Source organism: Coenobita brevimanus, chromosome 22 (genome assembly GCF_032717465.1).
Source record: "Coenobita brevimanus isolate Jiangsu-jjx chromosome 22, ASM3271746v2, whole genome shotgun sequence".
NCBI lineage: Eukaryota > Metazoa > Arthropoda > Malacostraca > Decapoda > Coenobitidae > Coenobita > Coenobita brevimanus.
In genome coordinates this window covers 10,580,468-10,605,929 of record NC_136975.1, presented here as the reverse complement: position 1 = coordinate 10,605,929, position 25,462 = coordinate 10,580,468, and the positions used below count along the sequence as shown (strand labels likewise).

The 25,462-nt window shown below is 39.7% G+C and overlaps 1 protein-coding gene across 1 annotated transcript in view; it reads left to right on the top strand.

Annotated features, from left to right (window-relative positions):
* Positions 1–25,462, top strand: part of LOC145392421 (cell adhesion molecule Dscam2-like) — a 331,196-nt gene that overhangs the window by 223,891 nt on the left and 81,843 nt on the right. The window contains exons 20-21 of the mRNA XM_080266830.1: positions 1,293–1,557; positions 3,623–3,805. Coding sequence (XP_080122956.1) covers positions 1,293–1,557; positions 3,623–3,805 — 448 coding nt within the window. The remainder of the gene's footprint in view (positions 1–1,292; positions 1,558–3,622; positions 3,806–25,462) is intronic.

The following is a 25,462-nucleotide window of genomic DNA, read 5'->3' as shown; positions in this document are numbered from 1 at the left end:
CTCTCCGGACCTTACCTTACCCCACTCCAAGGTGGGAAAGGAGGTCTGGATGGTGATGTTGATGAATCACAATTGTCGACTGACAGAAATACATTGCTCGCCAGATGAATAACTCCATAATACAGATTGGAGATTCTGACATGCTCAAGTATGCATATGTAAAATAATGAATATCGGTTCTGTTTCGATACGTTGTTGTTGTTGATTAAATCCATCAATCACAGGCAAGCAACCACCCTCGAAGGGCTGTCCAATGCAGTGGCTTGATTTTCCCTTGCGGCAGACAGTGCCTTGTGGAACAGGGCGCGGAGAAGAATGTGGAGGTTTGATTCCCGGATGGATACAGCATTTGCGCCTCTTCAAGTGTTGATAGGGGCACCATAGCGGACTCCATATCACTCCATTATTTGGTTTTATGGTTGCACCCCAGAGTTGTAAATGGTTTCCTAGGTCACAAAAAAATAAGGCTTGCCACTCATTGTAGAACCACTTGAAATGGAATGAGGAGTAATAACAAAAAGTGGCAGGAAAGACCCGAGAAGTAGGAAGTGAGAAGGACAACACACACAAAAAATATGAAGGAGAAGGAAGATGTAGGAAGCACTATATGATGTGAGTGGGTGATAGTCGTTACCATATACCAACATGTTTTTGTCAAATATGGCGAATAATTCCTGCCATGTTAATGACACATAAAACGTGTTTAACTGTTCGGTGCAGAATTTCTGTACTTCCTCCTTTCCTTTTCCTCTCTCCTTGTTTGTGGAACTGCATGTTGCTAACTTAATTCTGTTTTAGAAAAGTTTTGGAACGGTAAATGATTATAATTATGCGGATCATCATACATATAAACAGTATGAAAGAAAGTTTCTGTAGATGCCTCGGTAAAGCAGTGATAGAACTCTCAGGTCGGAGAGGGTTGTGTGCTAACGCTTTACGGTGTAAATCCAATACACCGTCAGAGGCTTTTTCTTTCATGTAAATGCCGCCTGGAATATGCCACGGTTTCCTGCAGTTTAAATATCTGGACGAAGGTGGTTTAGTCTCAGACTGTTTTATGCCTTACACGTTCCTGGATATGAAAGGGATAATAAATGACTGACATTTCAATTTATAGTTTTTTTTCACAGATCGCTGTGTCGGTTTTTGTAGGTGTGAGTGACAGCCACCGCAATAGCCGTAAAGCATAATCTTTCCCTCCACTTATGATGATGATGATGATGATGATGATGATGATGATAACCAATGTTTTTGCCATTCCATATGAGACACCCAAATCTCAATATTTTCAGGTTTGGGTGACAGCAACCACAGTAGCAGGAGAAGGTAGTCAGTCTCCCCGTCTCACCGCACAGCTCGCCCCCACCCCCTCCTACTCCCCGGTTGCCGTGGGAGGGGGCGGACGGGTGTGGCGGGTGGGGGTGGGTTCTGGGGTGACGTTGGGGTGTAGGGGGTTCGGTTCCCCTCCCCCGTCTGTCTCCTGGATCTCAAACGGGGTCGGCATCTCCTCGGGGCACCGAACACAGATTCTGCCCGGCGGTGACCTACATCTGACCGGTGAGAAACAGCGATCGATAGAGAGAGAGAGAGAGAGAGAGAGAGAGAGAGAGAGAGAGAGAGAGAGAGAGAGAGGATGAAAGTATGGGGTGACAGTGAATGAGACACTTGCAATTCACTTTCATCCTTCTTGCAGCTTCTTTTCAGCTAACTCCTCCTCCCCCTCACCCAACACTGTCTCTTACTACAATGCTTTGTATGTGTCCTGAATTTGGGACAACAAATATTATAAATTTTCATTTGAAAATGGGATGATATGTCCATTCTTCTGCTTTTATCGTTCAGTTTTCTCTGGACTGACACCACATGTAGGTAATACAGTACAGTATCGCATCCAAGGTTGTGGTGCCAAAAAACTGTCCCCCTAACCATCCTGTCTGTTAACGCAGTTAAAATAATCATGCTTACTGTAATTCGAAGGTCTTATTAAAATCATGCCGCTTTATCAACAGTCAGCTACTGTCCTTCTTTGCATTCCAGACTTCCCTCCCTCATTCTGTATACCTCCAGCCTTATCCTTTCACCTGATATTTTGTGGTATGCATTTCCTTCTTCAGTATGTCTCTCCTCCTCCAGTATACTTACTTTTTTTTTTTTTAATATTTGTCCATAAGTGTGAGCGAGAATTCACTGTGTTGTTGCTGTGTTGTTGTTGTTGTTGTTGTTGAAAACATTAGCCTACTCTGACTGAGACCTCTAACACAGAGCAAGCCAACCAACCCCAACGAGGCAGGCCATAGATTTGATAAAACTGAGATGCTTTGTTGCTGTTAGAGTTGTGTGAATGCTATAGAATAAGAATATGGGTTATATGGTGTGGGCTGCAGTTTTACATATCGCTACTGTATATGCGTCATCTAAGGTATTATCTTGTCTGTGTATTTATGGAAGCAGGGGTGGATAGTGTCCACAGTGTACTACTGCCAGACTCACTCCGTTAGTCAATTATGTCAATATGTTTGGCCATGTGGAGAGGATGGAGGGTGAAAGACTGACGAAGAGAGTGCATGTGAGTGAGGTGGAGGGGGGAAGAGGGAGGGGGAGGCCGAGGATGAGATGGAGGGATGGGGTGGAGAGATATATGAGAGAGGGGTGTGTGAGTTCGGAGCAGGGCAGTGAAATGGCGGGGGACAGGGCGACTTGGAGGCGATTTGTTTGTGGCCACCCCAAACGGGATTAAGGCGTCTGGCAATAGATAGATAGATAGATAGATGTCCCAAGCGATGTTTTCCTCCAGGTGTGTGAACATTTCGTATCTGTCACCCTCATCAGTTTATTACACCCACCCATGCAACAGAGCACCCGAGGTATTGTTTGGCTCGGCGTGTGTCTGTTTGTCTGTGGACAAAGCAGCTCGAACAGAGTTGATCCCATCTGAACTAATTTTTGTGGAAGCGTTGAGTTTCTTCCCAAGAGAAAATCTATTAAATTTTTAGAACAATAAGCAAATGATCAAAGGGCTGAGGCAAAGGCAAGTTTGAATAGATTCAATTTTGAAAACAATCAAAGGTCTAAATACCATAGGAAACGGTAATAATCTCGACTTTATACCGCAAGACAGTTTTTATTTAATATAGACCAAACTGGGTGCATGGTTGAAGGTTATGAAAAGATGAAGAGTCAGTTTTGAAAAGAACAGGTCAAAGCTCAACGTCGCAGAGCAAAGTCGATTAGGTATTGATCTAATTTTGAACAACCTTGGTAGAAACGTTGAAAGTGAGATAAGGATAAAGTATTTCTATTCTGAGGGCAATCGGCCGAAAGTCAAGATCACTGGGCAGAATCATATATTCGGCCTCAAGACCAGTTTTCAGGAGACATTATTGTACCTTCTTAATGCTCCCTCATGTTTCACTATAATTTTGTGTATATCCTGCAAATATCAACAGGCAGTTTACCTACCATCCAGTATCACAATGTGATTTTTTCTTTCCACTGATTTTGGTAACCTAATCATGGTACCCCCCCTTTTTTCTTTCGTGTATCTTCACTGTTTTTAGATGTCACCCTGCTGACTATAAACAAACTGTTATTTTACCGTCCTGATTGGTCTTTTGTCTTTCAGGTGTGAGTGAGACGGCCAACTACACGTGTCGTGTTACGAACAGTGTGGGGTCTGACAGCTTCATGCATGTCGTGGTGGCTGTGTCCTCGCCTCCAGCCCCCGCCATCACCCTTGCCCTCGCCACACACCATACTCTCAACCTCACCATCACCCCATATGGAGATGGAGGAGCACCCATTCTTGGTATGTGGGCGTCTGTAATTTCCTCTTTCTCTTTCATCTGGCTCGCTTTTCCTATCCTCTCTTGTCAAGTGCACCTGCTGAGTATGCGTGACGGGCAAAAGTGAAAAGTCTTACAGTTTGACGATGTGTTGGTAGCTGTGGTCTCCCCCTAGCCCCAACCATCGCGCTTCCCTCGCCACACACCACGCACTCATATTGACCAAAACCTTAAACGGGAGTACGAAAAGCAAGAGCATCCATTCTTCTTATGCGGTTGCTAAGTTTCCCCTCCCTCTTTCTCCCGTCTTCTCTACTGTTTCTTTATCTTTCTATCTCTGCTCTCTTCTCACCTTTCCTCTTCTCTCCTCTCCTGTCTGCCGTCTCACTCCCTTGCCTTAGCTCTCGCCATCCACAATAAATTAGGCCTACAGCACATGAGGATGGAGGAGCACCATTTCTTGGTATGGTAATGATGTCTGTGGTTCTACCCCCTTTCCCTCCCTCATCCAGTGATTTTGACTGGTCTCTCTATCTATCTCTCTATATCCAGACGTCTAAATCCCGGAATGGGTGGCCACAAACAAATGGCCTCCAAGTCAAGCATGGGTCTAGCACATGTATTTGCACTTAATTAGAAGTTTTCATGTACTTGTACTTTGGGTCTGAAAATTGTGCTTCTACTTGTAGTCTGTGTGCACGAAATATATATATATATATATACACAGTTCAAGCAAAATCAAGTACATTAATTTGATCTATATACAAATTAGGTGTTGAATGAAATAAATTAAAGCAGCAGACCAAGTTACAGTATTTCTGCAGTTGCACACATGAACTTGTCTGTTCATTGCCAGTCTCCATCTCAGATTCTCAATTCTCACTTCTAGACCAGCCTTAGGCCTGCCCATACGGCGAGTTGCTGCAGGACTGCCTTCTGTTGTACTGCGTTAAGAGTCTAGGTCACGAATGAACGTGACATCTAATATATGGATATTATGGAGCCACTTCGTTAATGCTGAGAACAATGGAAGTTTTAAGGCAGTTTGTAAATATTCTCAGCACAGTAGACTATCTCATGTTTAAAACTGCGACATCATAATTTATATAGACAAGCATAGTAAGGTATGGCACTGCATGAACTGAGGCAGTAAAATAATGTCATTTCAGTGGCCGTGTATAATGCTGCTATTATTAACCCTTTCATATTAGGGACATCTCTGGGTTTCTATTCCAGCAAACACAAGAGTATTATATTCCACTGAAAGCCAGTCATAGCAGCCAGCGAGTGTGAAATATTAATTACAGGGAAAAATTTGGGTTAAAAAATCTGAAACATGATGTGAAAGTCAGAATATATCGTACCATTAATGTCACCCCTCCAGTAAGATAACGTCTTTCTGTTATGTATATACTGAACGTTACGATTGTTATTGCCACTATTATTATCATTAATAATATTGATATTGTGATTATTACTATTACTATTATTACTATCATTAATATTATTATTATTATTATCATTATTGTTATTATTATTATTATTATTATTATTATTATTATTATTATTATTATGGTGGTAGGTGGTGCAGACCATCATCGTTTCTTTTGATGTAGTGCAGCCTACTTCTACCTTCACCTTTGTCATTCTTTTTCTGTGTCTGCCCTCCTCTCTCCCTATTTCCCGCAACTTTCCTGTCACTTTTTAGAACTCTTCTTGTCTTTTCAGGAGTTTTACATTGATTGACAAGCTTAATGGTTTCCTGAAAGCCAGGAAACCATTTGCAAGGCTGGGTTGTAACCCTATAACAAACCCATACGTGTTCCTCATGTATCAGTATGTGGGTTGGCGGAGGGTTATTGCCCCTCTCCGTAAAACAACGAAGTCAAGACAAATGGTCACCCTTTGCGGGATTATGGCGTCTGCCAATAATAATAATAATAATAATAATAATAATAATAATATTATTATTATTATTATTATTATTATTAACTATTATTATTATTACCAGGTATTATTATTATTATTATTATTATTATTATTATTATTAATTATTATTATTATTATTATTATTATTATTATTATTATTATTATTATTGCTGGTACTAAATGGTTTCATTTATTCTTAGAGTGTATGAGAACCGTCTGGGAAAAGCACTAGATTATGGACACAGTATCTAATCTTCCATTTAGAATAGTCGGTCCTAAAGCGAATAAACTGCAAACATAACAGAATTGAAATAAGTATAAGTCATCGGATTGAAGGGGAAAACACACACACACACACACACACAATATATATATATATATATATATATATATATATATATATATATATATATATATATATATATATATATATATATATATATATATATATGTATATACTGTATATATGTCAGTTGATGAACATGGAGAAACTCATGCAACAGCCCTTTGTATTTCTAAAGGTTTTGACAGAGTGTGGCACCGTTCACTGGTATCCCAAGTCTCTTGCTATGGCCTATTATCTGTTGTTCCACTGATTTCCTTATATCTCAGCGACAGAAAGACAAAAGAAGATGATGTATATTCAAATATCCACTCGATTAAAGCCTGTGTGCCAGAAGGATAAGTCCTAGCACCAACCCTATTTCCAATTCATGTTAATGATCTCTTGTCTATTACCCATAATCCCATTCACCCATATGCAGAATACTCAACTCTTTACAGTTCCTTCACACTTAAACACCCATTCACAAGGTTTAATATCTCTAACTCTCAACACAGCACACCAAAATTCATAAATATAAATTTATCCAAGGTCACGGAATAGTGACAAATTAGGACTGTCTCATTTAATGCTAGGAAAAACAAATATATACAATATGCAATTAGACAGATATTGACTGATTCCTGTATTACTTTCAGTGCATCCAATACTCCTGACTCTAGAAGTATTGAAATTCTCTGTCTGTCACTTAACAATACCCTCAGTTGGGCCTCTCATATCGGATCACTTGCTAAAACCGCTTCAGTGAGACTTAGATTATTGTACAGAATCCGTAACTTCTTCACAGACTAGAAGTTAGGTATAATTTCGAAGAATCATGTGCGCTCTCAGCTGGAATATTGCTCAAGCTTGTGGAGTGCATGTGGAGAGGTTGCACTGAAAAAGTTGGACAAAAAACAGAACAAAACAATAAAAACAAGAAGCAAAAGAAGAGGTGCCAAGGTACAGCAAACCCGTCCCCGGCAGTCATTTAGTGTTGAGGTATAAACACAACAGAATATCTAGTCAAAGATGTCATATATCAAATCTGGAGTAAATCGGGTGAAAATTGACGATTTGATATCCATTTGAAAATTTAGGCCCGACCCACCTGACACTGACCCCCTACAGAAAAGTGGGGGGCGACCCCCCTGACGTAATGAGGCATGTTATAGGATGCAGTTTTGAAAGATACACCTTTAGGTTTTTTATTCATGTCAATATGAAGAATTTGAAAGGAGTTATGGGGAATGAAAACGATTTTTAAAAACATTTTTTGGGGCCTACAGCTTGGGTGATGGCTCAGTATGGGCCAAAATTTAATCAGGTGATCAGGTCATAGCCCATCAGCCCTGTAACTGTAGTCAAAATTGCACCAGTTGTTTTCGCGTAAAGTTGTTAAAAGACAGATAGACAGACAGAGACAAACATATAAACAGACAAACCGACAGAATACATTACCCATCCCCGAGCCCCTCCTGGGCGGGGATGGATATTGATTAAAACCTTACAATCACAAATGAACTACCTCCCGTACAAATGAAAGTGAATATTGTCTTCCTGCATTATTTTACAGATACTTTTATGGCAAATGCTTAGACGAAGTTACATCCATTGTGCCAACTCTCCACGTCTTCACCCGTGCTGCACGGGCATCTGGGAGCGCTCATGACTGGACTGTCTCACCGCTTTATTTCAGAAGTCCTGTCTATCAGAATTCCATTATTCCTTGAACTGCATATCTTTGGAATTCGCTTCCCCAAAGTAGCATCTACCCAAACTTCAACTAACAACAGTTCAAGTCCAACTGCTACAGATTTCTTATAAATGAAGTACACCTGTATTCTGGTGTATGAATTATTTTTTATTTAATATGTTTCTCCTTCCTCTTTTCACCATATATCTATATCTATCTATCTATCTATATCTATCTATCTATCTATATCTATCTATCTATCTATCTATCTATCTATATATATATATATATATATATATATATATATATATATATATATATATATATATATATATAATTTGGTTTTACGCCAGGTATCCCCGAAGGGCTAAGGCGTTGCCCCTGGGTAGAGGACTTTTGGACTGGAGCGTGTAGCATTTTATGAGCGGATGCCCTTCCTGATGTCTACCAATGACCCTTGGGTGGATTCGATCCTCCGACCCTTCGGTCAGAGCGGAGCGCCTAACACACTGAGCCACGGCTGATATATATAGATATATATATATATATATATATATATATATATATATATATATATATATATCTATCTATCTATCTATCTATCTATCTATACACTATACACTATAAATATATATATATATATATATATATATATATATATATATATATATATATATATATATATATATATATATATATATATATATATATATATATATATATATATGTACAGAGAGAGAGAGAGAGAGAGAGAGAGATCATCATCATCATCATCGGCCGTTGCAAATCTATCTATCTATCTATCTATTGCCAGACGCCTCAATCCCGTTTGGGGTGGCCACAAACAAATCGCCTCCAAGTCGCCCTGTCCCCCGCCATTTCATTGCCCTGCTCCCAACTCACACCCCCCTCTCTCATATACCTCTCCACCCCATCCCTCCATCTCATCCTCGGCCTCCCCCTCCCTCTTCCCCCCTCCACCTCACTCACATACACTCTCTTCGTCAGTCTTTCACCCTCCATCCTCTCCACATGGCCAAATCCACTACTGAATAAAGGCCTCTCCCATCCTCTTCCACGAATCCCTTGACTGAGCCAATCTCTCCCACGTTTTGCCTCCAAATTTTTCTGTCTCATCTCTCCTGTTTTCTGGCCTTTTTTCTGCTACGCTTACAACCTCATGAATTCCAGTCAGTCAGTCTCTTGCTCCATCGGTTACCCTTTATTTTTGCTACATGACCTGCCCACCTGCATTTCTGTTCTTTTATAACTTCTATAATGTATCTGACTTTAGTCTGCTCTCTCACCCGAGTTGATCTTTTCCTGTCTCTTAATGATACTCCCAACATGGATCTTTCCATTGCTCTTTAAAAATGGATTAGCTGATTTTCCCACGATTTTGTCAATTTCCAGGTCTCACAAACGTACATCGTAGCTGGGATTCGGTATATAATTTTCGCATCATACATACTGGCAAGCTACTTTTCATGATTCTTCCATATTTACTGAAAGCTTTCCATCCAATTGTAATGCGTCTTTTTATCTCACTATAATGGCTTTTCGTTAGTTGTTATTTGTCCCAAATCATTTTACTCCTCGACTTCTTCATGAATTTTTCGCTTGTTTTGATGACGCTCTTTGGTGTACTGGATTAAACATTAGTTTTACTCAGGCTCATCTTTAGCCCTACTTTGAGACTTTCTTTATTTAGGTCATATAACATTTATTGTAATATCTCTGCTATTTCTGAGATTTAGACAATGTCATCTGCAAATCTTAAATGGTTTAGGTTTTCACCATCTATGTCTACTTTTTTATTCTCTGAGTCTAATATTCTGAAAATGCTTTCTTGGCACGCTGTAAATAATTTTCGTAAAACTGTATCTCCCTGACGCACGCCCTTCACAATCTTAATTTTTGCCGAATTCTTATGTACTGTAATTAACTGGAGCGGTTCCTTTCTCTCTCTCTCTCTCTCTCTCTCTCTCTCTCTCTCTCTCTCTCTCTCTATATATATATATATATATATATATATATATATGTGTGTGTGTGTGTGTGTGTGTGTTAGGAAGAAATATGTGCAGCATGTGATGTGGTGTGTGGGAAGAAGAGAAGACGGAGGGGGGTGCAAGGAACAGCGTGGTGGACTGCAGAGGTGAGACAGGCTGTGGCACAAAAGAAGAGAGCATACAATGAATGGATGAGAAATAGGAGCGTGGAAGAAGTTGAGAGGCGGAAGAGAGAGTTATATGTAGAAAGGAAGAGAAAGGTGAAAAGATTAGTAAGAGAAAGTAAGAAGAGAGTGGATGAGGAATTTGGAAGGAATTTGAGTGTAAAGTGGAGGGACCGTAAGAAAATGTTCTGGAAAGAGGTGAAGAGAGTAAGACAGGGTGGAAGTGAGGTTAGCAGGGGAGTGAAAGATAAAAATGGTAGATTACTAGTGGAGAAGGGAGAAAAAGTGAGCAGATGGAGAGAACACTTGAAGAAATTGTTGAACATACAGGATGGAAGTAATACGAGTATAAGTGGCTGGGGAATGGCTGGGAGAAGGAGGGAAGTGAGAAGACAGGAAGAAATCAGTAGGATAGAAGTTGTGGAAGCAATGAAGAAAGTTAAAGTGGGGAAAGCCCCAGGAATTGATGGAGTGTGTGGTGAAATGCTGAAGCATGGGGGAGAGATTGTAGTAGAATGGATGTGGAAGATGTGTAGATTGGCCTGGGAGGAAGGTAGAGTCCCGGAGGATTGGAAATCAGGTATAATTATTCCCTTGTACAAAGGGAAAGAGGAAAAAGAAGTGTGTGGTAATCATAGGGGCATGTGTCTTCTTAGAGAAATAAGAAAAGTGTATGGTAGGATACTTATTGACAGAGTTAGAGAAAAAACAGAGGAATTAGTTGGAGAAGAATAGGGAGGCTTAAGGAAGGGAAGAGGTTGTGTAGATCAGATATTCATTTTTAGATCTTTAGTGGAAAAGTTTCTAGAGAAGGGAAAGAAGTTGTATGCAGCTTTCATGGATTTGGAGAAAGCATATGACAGGGTGGATAAACAAGGACTGTGGAAAGTATCAAGAATATATGGAGTAGATGGGAAGTTGTTGAATAGTGTGAAGAGTATGTATGATGGTGCTAAGGCTGCAATGCGTATGGATGGTGAACTAAGTGAATTTTTCTCTTTGAAGGTTGGGTTGAAACAGGGATGTGTCATGTCACCATGGTTGTTCAATCCGTACATGGATGGGGTAATAAAAGAGGCACAAGGTAGGGTAGTGGATGTTGGAGTGGCCCTGGTGAGAGAGGATAGTGTTTGGAAACTCCCTGTATTGTTGTTTGCAGATGATACTGTGTTGTTGAGTGAAGACGAAGGGGAGCTGCAAGGCTTGGTGGATGAGACTGGGAAAGTGTGTAAGAAACGGAATCTAAAGGTGAATGTAGGGAAGAGTAAAGTGATGGTCTTTGAGAGAGATGAAGTCAGTGAATGTACAGCGAGGTTAGATGGTGAGGAATTGGAAAATGTGAGTACGTTTAAGTACTTGAGTAGTTTGATGAGTAAAGATGGAGGTTTGGAAGGTGAAGTGCATGAAAGGGTACAGCAGGGAAGAAAGGTTGCTGGTTCTTTGAAAGCAGTGATAAGAAACAGGGAAGTGAGCATGGAAGTGAAAAAGTTACTACATGACAGTATTGTGATACCAACTCTAACGTATGGAAGTGAAGCTTGGATGTTGTTGGAAAGACACAAGTCAAGAGTGAGAGCAGTGAAAATTAGTTTTTTAAGAGGAGCCTGTGGAGTCACATGGAGAGACAGGCTGACGAATGAGGATGTAAAGAAGCGTTCTGGTGTGGATGTGGATGTGATAGGAAGCGTTATGAGGAACACACTGAGGTGGTTTGGCCATGTGGAGAGGATGGAGGGTGAAAGATTGACGAAGAGAGTGTATGTGAGTGAGGTGGAGGGGGGAAGAGGGAGGGGGAGGCCGAGGATGAGATGGAGGGATGGGGTGGAGAGGTATATGGGAGAGGGGTGTGTGAGTTGGGAGCAGGGTAGTGAAATGGCTGGGGACAGGGTGACGTGGAGGCGTTTTGTTTGTGGCCACCCCAAACGGGATTGAGGCGTCTGGCAATAGATAGATAGGAACAGTTTTACAATGTTCTCATTTATTCCTTCTTTCCGCAGTGAAATGAAAATTGCTATATCGAAAGTCCTATCATAATGAACAAAACCTAAGCACAGTGATTTATTATATTCTGCAGTTTTCTCAATTAGCTTATTCATTGTGTGTAGATGATCAGTTGCTGAATATCCTCTTCGTAATCCTGGTTGTTCACGAAACAGATATTCTTCCAAATTTGTTGTTGTTTTGCTCGTAAGGACTTTACCGACTTTGTATGCACAAAAAATAAGCAAATGGGTCGATAGTTAATAAGATCTTCTGAATCGCCTTTTTTGTAATCAAAATATCTACTGCATAACACCATGTTTTGGTAATTTTCTTCGTATTTATGAACTGGGTAAATAAGTCGGCTAGGCTGTTTTGCACTTCCACTCCTGCATCCGACAGTAAATTTGCTAGTATGCTATCTTGTGGGCCATCCTTCTTTTTATGTATTTAATAGAAATGTTTGCTTCCTCTGGTGTTACCTCAGATTTTTCACTTGTGTCAACTGAAAAGTTAGCTTTTGCGACTATTTGTCTTTGATGCATACAGTACTTTGTAAAATTCTTTACCTCTTCACCATCTTAACCCTACATTTAATGATTTCACCGTTTTTGTCCATCAGAGATATATAAATGTTGCTTTCCTAGTGCCATTTTACTTTGGACCTGCTTCAGACATTTTCTTTTTCTGATGGTTTCCTTGATCTGATCCATGGTTCTCTTTCTTTTTTCTTTTCTTTTTTCTGTCCCTTGTTGATCATCTTATTTAATTTCGCTCTTTCGGTTTCATATTTCTTTGGATTTTCTTTCATCTATAAGCTAGAGTGTCATTTTTGAAACCGTGTTGGCTTTGGTTGTAGTAGCTTTTCCTATTACCTCCGCTGATTTTTTTTAGCATTTTTTTTAGTCGTCATTCAACTTATCAGTGTCACACTCACCATAACTTAGAGCCTGATATTTGTTCGTTATTTCTAACTAAGGCTGCTTTGTTTGCTCTTACTTCTATTGAGCTTACCTTTATATTTTTAATTACCTTCTTTCTTTCACTTCTGCAATTAAATCTGGCTGTGCAAAACTACCACTGTATGGTCACTTCGTATATGTACTTTGTTGATAACTGTAACAGTTATGATCATGTAATTCTTATCTGTTATAATGAAGTCAGTTTCATTCTTTGTTTCGTCATTTTGACTTTTCCAGGTCCATTTTCTTGCTGTTCTTTTGTCAAAGAATGTTTTCATTATTCTCATGCTCTACATTTCAGTAAAATTTACCATTTCCGCCGTCATACATATATATATATATATATATATATATATATATATATATATATATATATATATATATATATATATATATATATATATATATTCCATCCATCCATCCATCATCCAATCATACATTGCCCCATGAGAAGCGTAAGAGCCCGGGGCTAGGCAGTTGAACTCGACATTTAAGATGAGAGTGACCAGCCTCACTCATCCCTGTGTGGCATTACGTGGGCAATAAACCCCAACCACCCCTTGGATACAAACCTTCACTGGCTCAATCCGACTGGAGCGCAATAATTACCCACTAAACATTAGGTGCCATATTTTGGTTATATGGTTACCATCCAGCGTAGTAAATGGTTTCCTGGTGTACAGGAAACCATTTGGCTTGTCACTCAGTGTAGAGTCACCCACAGGCAGAAGGAAAAGGAAAGAATGAAGGAAAGAAAGACAGAGGAGGGAGTGTAAAGTCACCGGTAGGCAGAAGGACAGGGAAAGAATGAAGGATAGAAAGAAAGAAGAGGATGGAAGGAAAGAAGGATGGAAGAGAGGAAAGGGCAGACACCCGAGAGCAGCACTACATCGACTGAGTGGATGGTGAGCGCTCCCACCTACCACATATATATATATATATATATATATATATATATATATATATATATATATATATATATATATATATATATATATATATATATATATATATATATATATATATATATATATACTGTATATATATATATATATATATATATATATATATATATATATATATATATATATATATATATATATATATATATATATATATATATATATATATATATGCGTGTGTGTGTGTGTGTGTGTGTGTGTGTGTATTGACAATACAATCAGAAATAAAAGGACACCAAGTATTTTCCCTTGTAGAGATTGCTTCTCACTTTCCTCTCTTGTCGAATATTATAAAACTTCGAGAGGCTTTATGTCTCTACATATAAATGATCCTCACTGATGTAATATGTTTAAGATGAAAATTACAGACATGTCCCAAGTGTGAAGTAGATCCAGTGGAATAGTAAACGAGCGTTTGGTAGACCAGAGAGAGAGAGAGAGAGAGAGAGAGAGAGAGAGAGAGAGAGTTCTTAAGAGTACATAGGAAGTACGGATAACCGGAGGGCTGTTGGGACATGACAATGTTATGTGTTGGAAAAAACCACCAACGTGCAAGGGAAAAGGATAGAAAAGAGGAAGGCTTTCTCCTATCCACCACACCATCCCGTACAACCGGCAGGAAAAAGACAGAAGAAATATATTGCTTCTTAGAAAGAATAAGCATTTAGATTTTACACTAGTGGCAGAAGAGGGGCGACTCACAATGTTATATCTGTAAAAGTAAGAGTGTACACAATCGTTGAAAGTTCTCGTTATTGAGCAAACGACTCACAGTCGTCAGCATACAGTTCACCCTGGGAAAAAACAAGAATCAGTTAGTTGTAGCCTATAGTCACAAAATAATGTCTAGGCTATTGGTGCCGAAGTTTTTTTTCGGGTCGTGCCCCCTTAGTCGGTCCAAATATCCCCCCCCCCCTCCTCCTTTCCCTCATCCTTGTCATCAACTAATTAAAAACCTATACCCTAATTATTGTTATCATTGTTGCCACAGGTTCAAGTGGACGGTATCCCAGGTGAATACAGGCTGAATTATCCATTCTGCAATGCACCATCCCCCTTTACGTGGGATTGGGGAGAGGGAGTTAAGGAACTTTATATTTTAACTGAGTTGCGGTCCATCTTGCATTATAAGACTTCGTGTTATCTGTAATGTTCTGTACTCTTCTCTCGAAACGACCAGACGAGAGAGAGAGAGAGAGAGAGAGAGAGAGAGAGAGAGAGAGAGAGAGAGAGAGAGAGAGAGGAGGGGGGGGGAAGCAGGAAGGTGATCAGACGACAGAGGGAAAGAAAAAGAAATATTTAACGGGCATAGAGAAAGTTGTGAAGGCTGGAGCAGACAGAATATGAATACTGAATTTAACTCAATTGCTCATCGTGACACACACACACACACACACATATATATATATATATATATATATATATATATATATATATATATATATATATATATATATATATATATATCTAGGTTGCTTCCCCCAAGGAAAGGGAGGTAGCCGAGACAGGACGACACACTCCCCATTTGCTCATCCATTCAAACACATTCATTCGCATCTTAGCTCCAAAGGGGAGAACGGACAGATCCTCACCGCACCACACCGCACGAGGGTCAACTGCGCAATGGAATCAGTGACATCCTCAACAGGGCCCGACAGCAGAGCTAGTTTACCCCCTGCCACATCATAAAAGACTCATCACCTTACCCGCACCTGACCTGAAATAGCTGATCAGACCAAATGCGGGAGAATATCCCTTCAGGGCTGCATCATCATTTATTCATTCACAGTTTCTCTCCATTTATTTCTGTCACGCACAGCCACTCTTCCTTGCTCAACAGACATCCCTCTCGCATCCAGCGCTCTCTTCACACTGTCCATCCATCCTATTCATGGTCTTCCTCTCAGCCTTACACCTCTCACATCAGATCTAGTTATCTTTTTCACCAATCGCTCATTCTCCATTCTCTCCATATGCCCAAACCATCGCAACACCCTCCGCTCAACTCTACCAGCCATCTCCCGAACAACTCCAGTTCTCCTTCGCACTTCATCATTTTGCACTCGATCCATACGCGTCACTCCACACATACTCCTCAGACACCTCATCTCCATTACATTCAAACTTTTCCTCTCTGCTACACCCATATTCCATGTTTCAGCTCCATATAATGCAGTCGGTACCTCAACACCCTCATACAGCCTTCTCTTTACATCCATTCTAAGCGAACGACATCTGAACACTTTTTCATTCCTCCCAGCACCTTTCCTACTTCATTTATTCTAAACTTCACTTCTGCATCTATTCTTCCATCCACAGCAACATTTGACCCTAGATATTTAAAACACTCTACAGTACCTCCTCAGGCAACTCACCATTCAAAACTATATTCATCCCCCTACCATCTACCAACCTCGTACACTTCATCACTTTACTCTTATTCTCATTTACTTTCAATTTCCTCCTTTCACACACCCTTCCAAACTCCTCTACCAACTGTCTCAATCTCTCCTCTGAATCAGCCACCAGTGCAGTATCATCTGCAAACAGCAGCTGCGTCAAATTCCACTCTCCACCATCAACATTCACCAGACTCAGACCTCCACCTAAAACTCTTGCCTTCACCTCCCTAACAACACCATCCATGTAAATATTAAACAACCAAGGCGACATCACACATCCCTGTCGCAGCCCCACTTTCACAGGAAACCAATCACTCACAGCATTTCCCACTCTTACACACGCTTTACTATTTACATAAAAACTTTTCACCCCTTTTAGTAACCTACCATCAAGTCCATACAATCTTAAAACAGTCCACAAAGCCTCCCTATCAATTCTATCGTACGCTTTCTCTAAATCCATAAATGCCCAAAACACATCCTTGCCTTTCGCTAAATACTTTTCACACACTTGTCTCACCGCAAACACCTGATCCACGCATCCCTTCCCTCTCCTAAAGCCACACTGCTCATCACCAATCACTCCCTCTGTACCCTCTCTAACTCTCATAATTAACACTCTACCATACACCTTACCTACAGCACTGAACAGAGTTATACCCCTAAAGCTAGTACATTCATACTTATCACCCTTGCCTTTATACAACGGGACCACACAAGCACTTGCCCAGTCAACTGGCACCATACCTTTCACAAAGCACACATTCAGCAATCTTACTAACCAGTCAACAATAGTCACTCCACCACCCTTCAGGCATTCCACAGCACACCCATCCATACCTGCAGCTTTCCCTGTTTTCATCTCCTTTACTGCCTTCTCCACTTCCTCCTTCGTGATCAAAGAATCAACTCTCCCAACACATTTATTCCTTGCACTCTTCCATCTGCCAAAATCTCAGCCACCCTTCCCTCCTCTACATTTAACAATCTTTCAAAATAATCTGCCCATCTCTTCCTTACTGCATCCATCTCAGTTAACATCCTTCCATCCTCTGCTTTTACTCGTTCTTCCTTCCCAGACTCTCCCTTTCGCACCCTTTTCACCTCCTTCCAAAACATTTTCTTATTCTGTTGAAAATTCTCAGTCAGCTGCCTACCCCACCTCTCATCTGCTGCCACTTTAGCATCACGCAGAGCCCTTCTCGCCCTATTCCTCTTTTCCTTATACCTCTCATATGACATCCCATCCTTCCTCTGCAGCCACACTTCATATGTACGTCTCTTCTCAGCCACAGCCATACTTACTTCCTCGCACCACCATTCACTTCCTTTTCTTACACCACCACCCACACGTCTCACACCACACACCTCTTCTGCATGCCACACCACAGCACTCTTAAATAACTGCCATTCCTCCTCCACACTGCCATTTTCCCATTCTTTCACTGCGTTCCGCTCATCTTTCAATTTCTCCTGATACTCTATCTTTTTGTCTCTTTTATCCAACTCACTCACTTTCAAAACCTCCCTGCCACACCTAACCCTCCTAGCTCTCACCCATCTCTTACCTACTCTTAACTTTCCCTCCACCAGGTAGTGGTCAGACATACCTCCATCCTCCCCTCTCAGAACTCTCACATCCAACAATCTTCCTATTACATTCCTAGACACAACAACATAGACCATCAAAGCTCTATCAACAACCCTTCCACCCTCCTGTCTCACCCATGTATACTTATAAATATCTTTCTTCTCAAACAGCGTATTTCCAATCACCATCTCTCGGTCAACACACATCGCTATCATTCGCTCCCCATTTTCATTTCTTCCAGGCACACCATGCATACCAACTACACCTTCAACTGCTACATTTCCCACTCTAGCATTCAGATCTCCCATCATTACCACATTCACATTCGCTCCAAAACTCTGCACACACTCATCAACATCATTCCGGAAGGACTCCCTCTCTTCTTCATCCCTTTCACTACCAGGCCCATATGCACTCACAAACACCCACAACTCACGTTCAAATTTCGCTTTCACCCACATCAGTCTCGATGACACCTTCCATTCAATCACACACTGCTGTACTTCCGGACTCACTAACAAGGCCACACCTTCTCTTGCCCTTCCTCTATCAACACCTGACAATCTTCCACTCACACTTCCAAACATAGACTCACCCTTCCCTTTCATCTTCGTTTCACTCAAAGGTAACACATCCAACTTTCTTCTCACAAACATTCTCCCAATCTCCTCCCTTTTAGCCTCAATCGTACTACATCCACGCACATTCATTGACCCAATCTTCGGGGTACGGGGATAACTCCATCCCCCATCCCTTTCTCTGGCCTGTCTCTTTTTAGGAACTAAAAAAAAGAGGAGGGGGTCCCTAGTCACCTCACCCCGCCCCTTTTAGTCCCCTTTTACGACACGTAGGGAATATATATATATATATATATATATATATATATATATATATATATATATATATATATATATATATATATATATATATATATATATATATATATATATATATATATATATATATATATATATATATATATATATATATATATATATATATATATATATATATATATATATATATATATATATATATATATATATATATATATATATATATCATCATCAGCCGTTTGAGTATCCACTGCAGGACCGGCCTATCCCGACCGAAGTCGGAACGATACAGCCAATGTATCTCTATCAAATGGCTTAGGCTATATATATATATATATATATATATATATATATATATATATATATATATATGTAGAAAGGGTCGAGGTTGTAATGATCAGATTTTTATTATAAGGCATCTAATGCAACAAGCTAATGAGATGAAAATGCCACTTAGTATGTGTTTTGTGGATTTTGAAAAGGCGTTTGATAGTGTTTCACGTGGAGCTATGTTGAAAATTATGAGATTCTATGGTATACCAGAAAAGTTTGTAAATATTATTAGAAGCCGGCATGAAGGTACTTTTTGTAAGGTAATGGTGGGTGGTTCTTTGAGAGATCCATTTCAAGTTAGGTCAGGAGTGATTCAAGGAGGAGTTCTTTCGCCATTGTTGTTTGTTTTGATTATGGATTATGTTATGAAAAAGGTTGTAAGGAGAACAGGTGCAGGAATTAACTGGAAAGAAAATATGAAGCTGATGGATTTGGACTATGCTGATGAGATTGTACTGATTTGCGGAAGTATTTACGAGATGCTGAGGGTGCTTGATTGTCTGGAGGAGGAAGAAGAAAAAGTGGGATTGGTAATAAATTGTGGAAAGACTGGAATTATTTATATGAACGTGGAGAACCAAATCGATTGTGTAATTGGGAATAATGTGGTGAAGAATGTAGAAAACTTTAAATATCTGGGAACGATTGTATCATCTAATGGATCATTAAACAATGAAATTGAGGAGAGGATTAGACAGGCTTGGCGAGTTGTTAGAATGTTGAAATCTGTTTGGAATAATAATATGCTTTCGGTACATACTAAAGTGAAAATTTTCAAGTCCATGGTTAGACCAATTTAAATCACGGGCATGAGTCATGATACAGTACAACTGCAACAGATCAGAAAGTATTAGGATTTGAGAATAAAATACTGAGAAGGATTCTTGGGGTAAAGTAGCAAGACAGAGTTACAAATGCAAGAGTAAGGGATATTATGAGAGTAGAACCAGTTAATGAATATGTGAGACTGTCTCGCTGGAAGTGGCTGGGGCACATATGCAGAAAAGAAGGTAGTTTAATACAGGATGTGCCAGAGTGGACTGCTAGAGGAAGAAGAGGTAGAAGTAGGCCGAGGGAAACCTAGTTGAGGACAATGAAAAAAGAAGCAGGAGAGGAGTGTTGGTGGGACCTGAAGGAGATGGCAAGAGATAAATATTGGTGGAGAGAGTTCATTGAGGCCCTATGCATCCCGTGGGGTGCCACAGGAAATGATGTATATATATATATATATATATATATATATATATATATATATATATATATATATATATATTTATCTATATGCTGCTGTCTACTTTACCTCTAATTTTTCACGTCCCCCAGGTTGAGAAATACTGATCTAGCCAGATTTTAAGAGTTTTAGTTTTTACACTAAGTACTGTTGATGGTAACCTATTTCACTGTTCCATTTCGCGAATGTTAGTTTTCTCCCGTATATTAGTGCCATCTCTCTTGCTTTCGACCTTCACTTCATCAGTTAAAATATCAGTATCGTTCCATGTTTCGAACAAATATATTTAGTATCGTCAAATTTGTTAAGAATTGTAAATGCTTGTATTATATGCTCCTTAAGCTTTTGATATTTTGAAGAAAACATCTATAGTTTCTTTAGTCGAAGGGTAAATTTTGCAGCGAGGGGATCATTTTTGTGGCTCTATGTTTCACTCGCTCGAGTCTCCTCGTCCATAATAAGATTCGAAGACCTCTACTGGAACAGTACTCTAGATGAGATCTAAATAATGACGTATAAAGCTTCGAAATTACATCGGACGTCTTATTATATAAGTTCATTGCGATGAAGCCGAACATTTTGTTTGCCTTTCTACCGTCTGCTATACACTGTTTAGACTTTTTGAGGTCGGTACTGATAATAACTCCTTGATCCTTCTCGTTCTTTACTTCCATCAGTGGGAAAGTGAACATGCGATATTTATTTTTAATGCTTTCTGTCACTAAAGTGCATTACTTTATATTCGTCAACGTTAAATCTCATCTGTCGTTTTCCATTTCGGTTTATTAACTTATCCAGGTCTGTTTATGCATCGATTTACAATGTGCTTTCGTAATAACTTGCCTCCAATGTTCATCTGCAAATTTTGTTACTTTAGAAATGTCAATTTTCTAAATTATTAAAGTATTACAGTGAACAGGACTGGACCTAGAACTGCTCCTTGAAGAACCCTTCTTGTTACTTCTAGCTTTAGCCAGCACGATGATTAGCCATTTATCATTACAGTACACGCTGCTTGTGATTCATTAACCAGTCACCAGTCCATGAACATAATTTTTTAGAGAGGCCGTGAACTTTTTTTTTTTTTTTTCTAGACGCCATAGATAGGAGACCCTATCAAACACTTCCTGGAAATCTAGGTAGAGGACATACGACGGTGTTTTTGCATCCCGATTATAGTGCATGTTTGTAAAACATTCAAGCAAACTTGAGGCATAATCTGTTATCAAACTCGTTCTGATTATCTATTAAAAGATAATGCTTATTAAAGAACATGGTAATTTTCATCTCTTAACAATTTTGCCCAAAATTTGGCATAGTGCTGACATTGTCTTATTGGGCAGTAATTTCTGGCGTGTGTTTCATCTCTCTTTTTAATAATAGGCAATATATTTGCGAGTTTCCATTAATTCATTACTCTACAGTCCCTTTACGATTAACTGAATGTTTTGGCTGTATGAAAGGCTAACCTTATATAACGTTCACCCTGTAGGCGTGGAGATATCTGGTGTGCACCAGTTGATAATATTACACTGGGGTTGAATATCTGAAGATAATTATGTTAATACTTCGTGTCTTGTCACTTCGTTACATTATAATCATCTCTCAGTGCTGAGAAAAGACTGAGGGATGTAAATGTTTATGCTCTTTTCATGCCATATATATATTGCATTTAAAACAAAGCTGGGCACTTCCACAATCACATCTGCAAACAACTAATACCGCAATTGCGAAAGTGTGATTTCGTTTATGGTAAATTCTACGAAAATTTGCCGTTTTGCACTTACGGAAGCACTTCCGCAAATGTAAATCTGTCCGCAGACATCTACGTGGCCTAGCCCGGCAGTCGGTGTCTGGGTGAGTTGCCAGCTCGCCGGAGCCGGCCGCCACACCAGCACTTTTGCCATATGTACGATAAATATCGTATATATACGATAAACTCACCATCGGTACGATGTACTGTACCTAAGTCTACTAATGCCAAGTCGGATCACTTGCTTCTAAAACGACTTCATGCTCTCGCAGGGGGCGGAGCATTGGAGTGACGTCGACTGGCATGGAACCCCAGTTCAGTTGACTCCTGACAATGGTGGTGGGTGGATGCATGCTCCACACACCAGATCATGACATTTTCACACCTAAGTGAGGGAAGGGACTGAAATGTGTGAGGGAAGGTGTAGGGGCATGAGGGAGGAAATGGGTGTGTGAGGGAGGAAATGGGGGTGTGAGGGAAGTTGTGGGGTGTGGGGAAGGATATGAGGGTGTGAAGGAAGGTGTGGGGGTATGAGGGAAGGTGTGGAGTGTGATGGAAGGTGTAAGGTGTGTGACGTAAGGTGTGGGGTGTGAGGGAAGGTGTGGGGGTGTGATGGAAGGCGTAGGGGTGTGAGGGAACATACTGCTATATTGTAGGGTTAGACGAGTCCACACTTCTTCCCCGTCTTCGTTTTCAGACTCAAATTAAACATTTATGTTTAATTTGAGTCTGCTCTTTTCTACATTGTCAGTTACTTAAGCCAACTGATGTCACACACAAGCCACGCCTCCCTGCTCCCTGATGGAAAGTGAACCGACTTGGTATTAGTAGACTTAGGTACTGTACGATGGCATTTTTCATTATCGTACATTTTGTACGATAATTTTACGATTCCTTCAAAGAGAGAGAGAGAGAGAGAGAGAGAGAGAGAGGCTGAATACCAGATTCATCTCTTTGATATTCACTGGCTTCATATCAAGCTCTCAGGAAAGGAAAATGGGTATATGCCAAGGGGGGGGGGGACGTTCGTACTCGGAATTAAATAACAAAGCATAACATCGTCATAGCAAGTCGTATTCTATTCTGCATTAGAAGGTTCGTCACTATATTATCTAAATGGTACACTAAGCACCCTGGGAAGAGGGTAAGAATTCAAAATCTAAGGATAAAAGCCAATCAAGATGCTTTTCCCCATGTAAATAAAGAAATATATAAAGCCTAGCTCAAGATAAACATATTTTCCAGATTCTGAGTAGTTATAATGTATGCCACTGATGTATACTACGCTACATGGATACTAGAGAGACTTGTTTAGAATACAAGCCAATAACAAGATAACAAGATGAAAAGTGCATACACGAGCTACGAAGCCTCCCTGTCCACCTAGAATAGGTTATGACCTTAAATTTAAATTTCATATTTGCCAGACTTACAACATTGCCAGTGCCGGTATTTCAGTCTCGACAAAAATAATTAGGTACGTAAATATCAGATTAAACAAGAAACATAAGAAATGAAACCGAACACAATTTTACCATTTTCCTTACCAGACAACCACCTTTCCTCATGTGGTGTCAGTATATGTAGATAGACAGACAGATAAATTGATATACTGTACTGTATGTTGGAGTTATCTCAATAGTTCGAGGAGTCTGACTGTGGCTAAGGAGTGAGGACTGAGGTCAGAGCAAAGGAACAGAGGTGGACTTGTGTGCCAACTTGCCAAGTATGAGTGAGGAAGTGTAATATTTTAATTCATTTATATACAATAGTGAAGGATTTACCTTTGTTTTGTCGGAATACAGCCCAGGCTACTAATAATAATTGATACATATTTTTTAGTTTTAATATAACTATAATTTTATATATCCCATTCATTACTTTAGACAATTTCCAGACTTCATAAAGATACCTATTGTTAGTCAGAACAGAGTAAATAAAAATATAAAATTGTAGTAGGTGAGTAACTAGAGATGATTTTTAACCCCTTGATTATGAAAAATATCAATCTAAACTTAATACAAGAAGCAGTGCCAAGGCACAGTACCCCCCCCCCCCGACAGTAAAACACAACAGGAAATGTAGTCAAAGATGCCACGTATCAAATTTCAAATAAATCGGGTGAATAATGACGATTTTACGTCCGTTTGAAATTTTTGGCCCGATCCACCTGACATCAACTCCCCTAACGCTGACTCAAGGGTGACCCCCCTGATGTAATGAGGCATGTTATAGGATGCAGATTTGAAAGATGGACCTTTGGGTTTTGGTTTCATGCAGATATGACGAAGCTGAAAGGAGTTGTGGAAAAAAAAAAAATTGGAGGGCCTACAGCCTCGGCCTTGGCCCAATTTGGCCCAAAATTTAATCAGGTGATCAGAAGGTTATAGCTCCCCATCCTTGTAATTTTGGTCAAAATCATGACAGTGGTTTTCGCATTTAGTTGTTAACAGACAGACAGACAGACAAACAAACAAACAAATAAACAAACAGACAATCTGCGTGACAGACAGAGAGACAGAAAAATACACAAACAAACAGACAATCTGAGTGAAAATACATGTCCCTGAACCTATCCTAGGTGGGGACAGGTAATATCCTCTAATGGTATACAGAATAAAATGAAGCTGATGCCACAGGATTTAAAGGAACAAAAATATTTTGCGTCCGCATTTTTGCATTATGGAACTGCTAATTCCAAAAATTTTGCGGATTTGTGGTTGTGGAAGGGATTTTTTTTTTTTTTTTTTAAGCGGATTTGCATTGCAGAAGTGAATTTTAGTTTGCGATGCACACTTCTGATTTATATTGTTGAGAAGCAGGATTTGGTAGTTAGGTAGTCAGGAAGTTTCCCGATATTACTCATACCGTAGTTCCGTTACGAGTCAGAGTTGCCAGTTAGCCTGCTATTTTTGAGTGAGTTAATGTGGAAGTTGTACATTATTTTTTGTGCTCTTTTTCTCTATAAGCTTATATTCATGTGATTGTTAACTTATGTAATTCAATTTAAGTGTGTATGGCAAATAATATGGAGAGTTATGCAATGTAAAAAACTCCAACATCGTTTTGGATGTCTCCAAGTTGGTAACTGTTGCGACCGAGCTCCCTCAGGAAAACCAAGAACTCTGTAGGAATAGAACGCTCTGGATTATAGGAAGCTTATATAAGGATGGGGAAGAGGCTAGAGCAAGTAAGGCAGTTTTTTCAGTTCAGTTCGAATGTAGTGCTGTGTCTGTGCAATTTGTACATTTTCGGTACTTATGATAATAATGAAGCGTTGTTGGCAAACAGTGAGGTGTTATCGCAGTTTTTGGATCTTTGGTGCTTGTGTGAATAGTGAGGGAAGTTAGAAAGCATTAAGTGTAATTATTTGGAAAATAAAGACAATGACCTTTAAGAAGCCAGTGTTTAGTTGTGACTCAGATGATTTTGTGTGCTGTACACCAAAAGGCTGATCTTAGGAAGAACAGCTCACTGGGCAGCGTCCTTCCTATACTGAACTACCGCTGT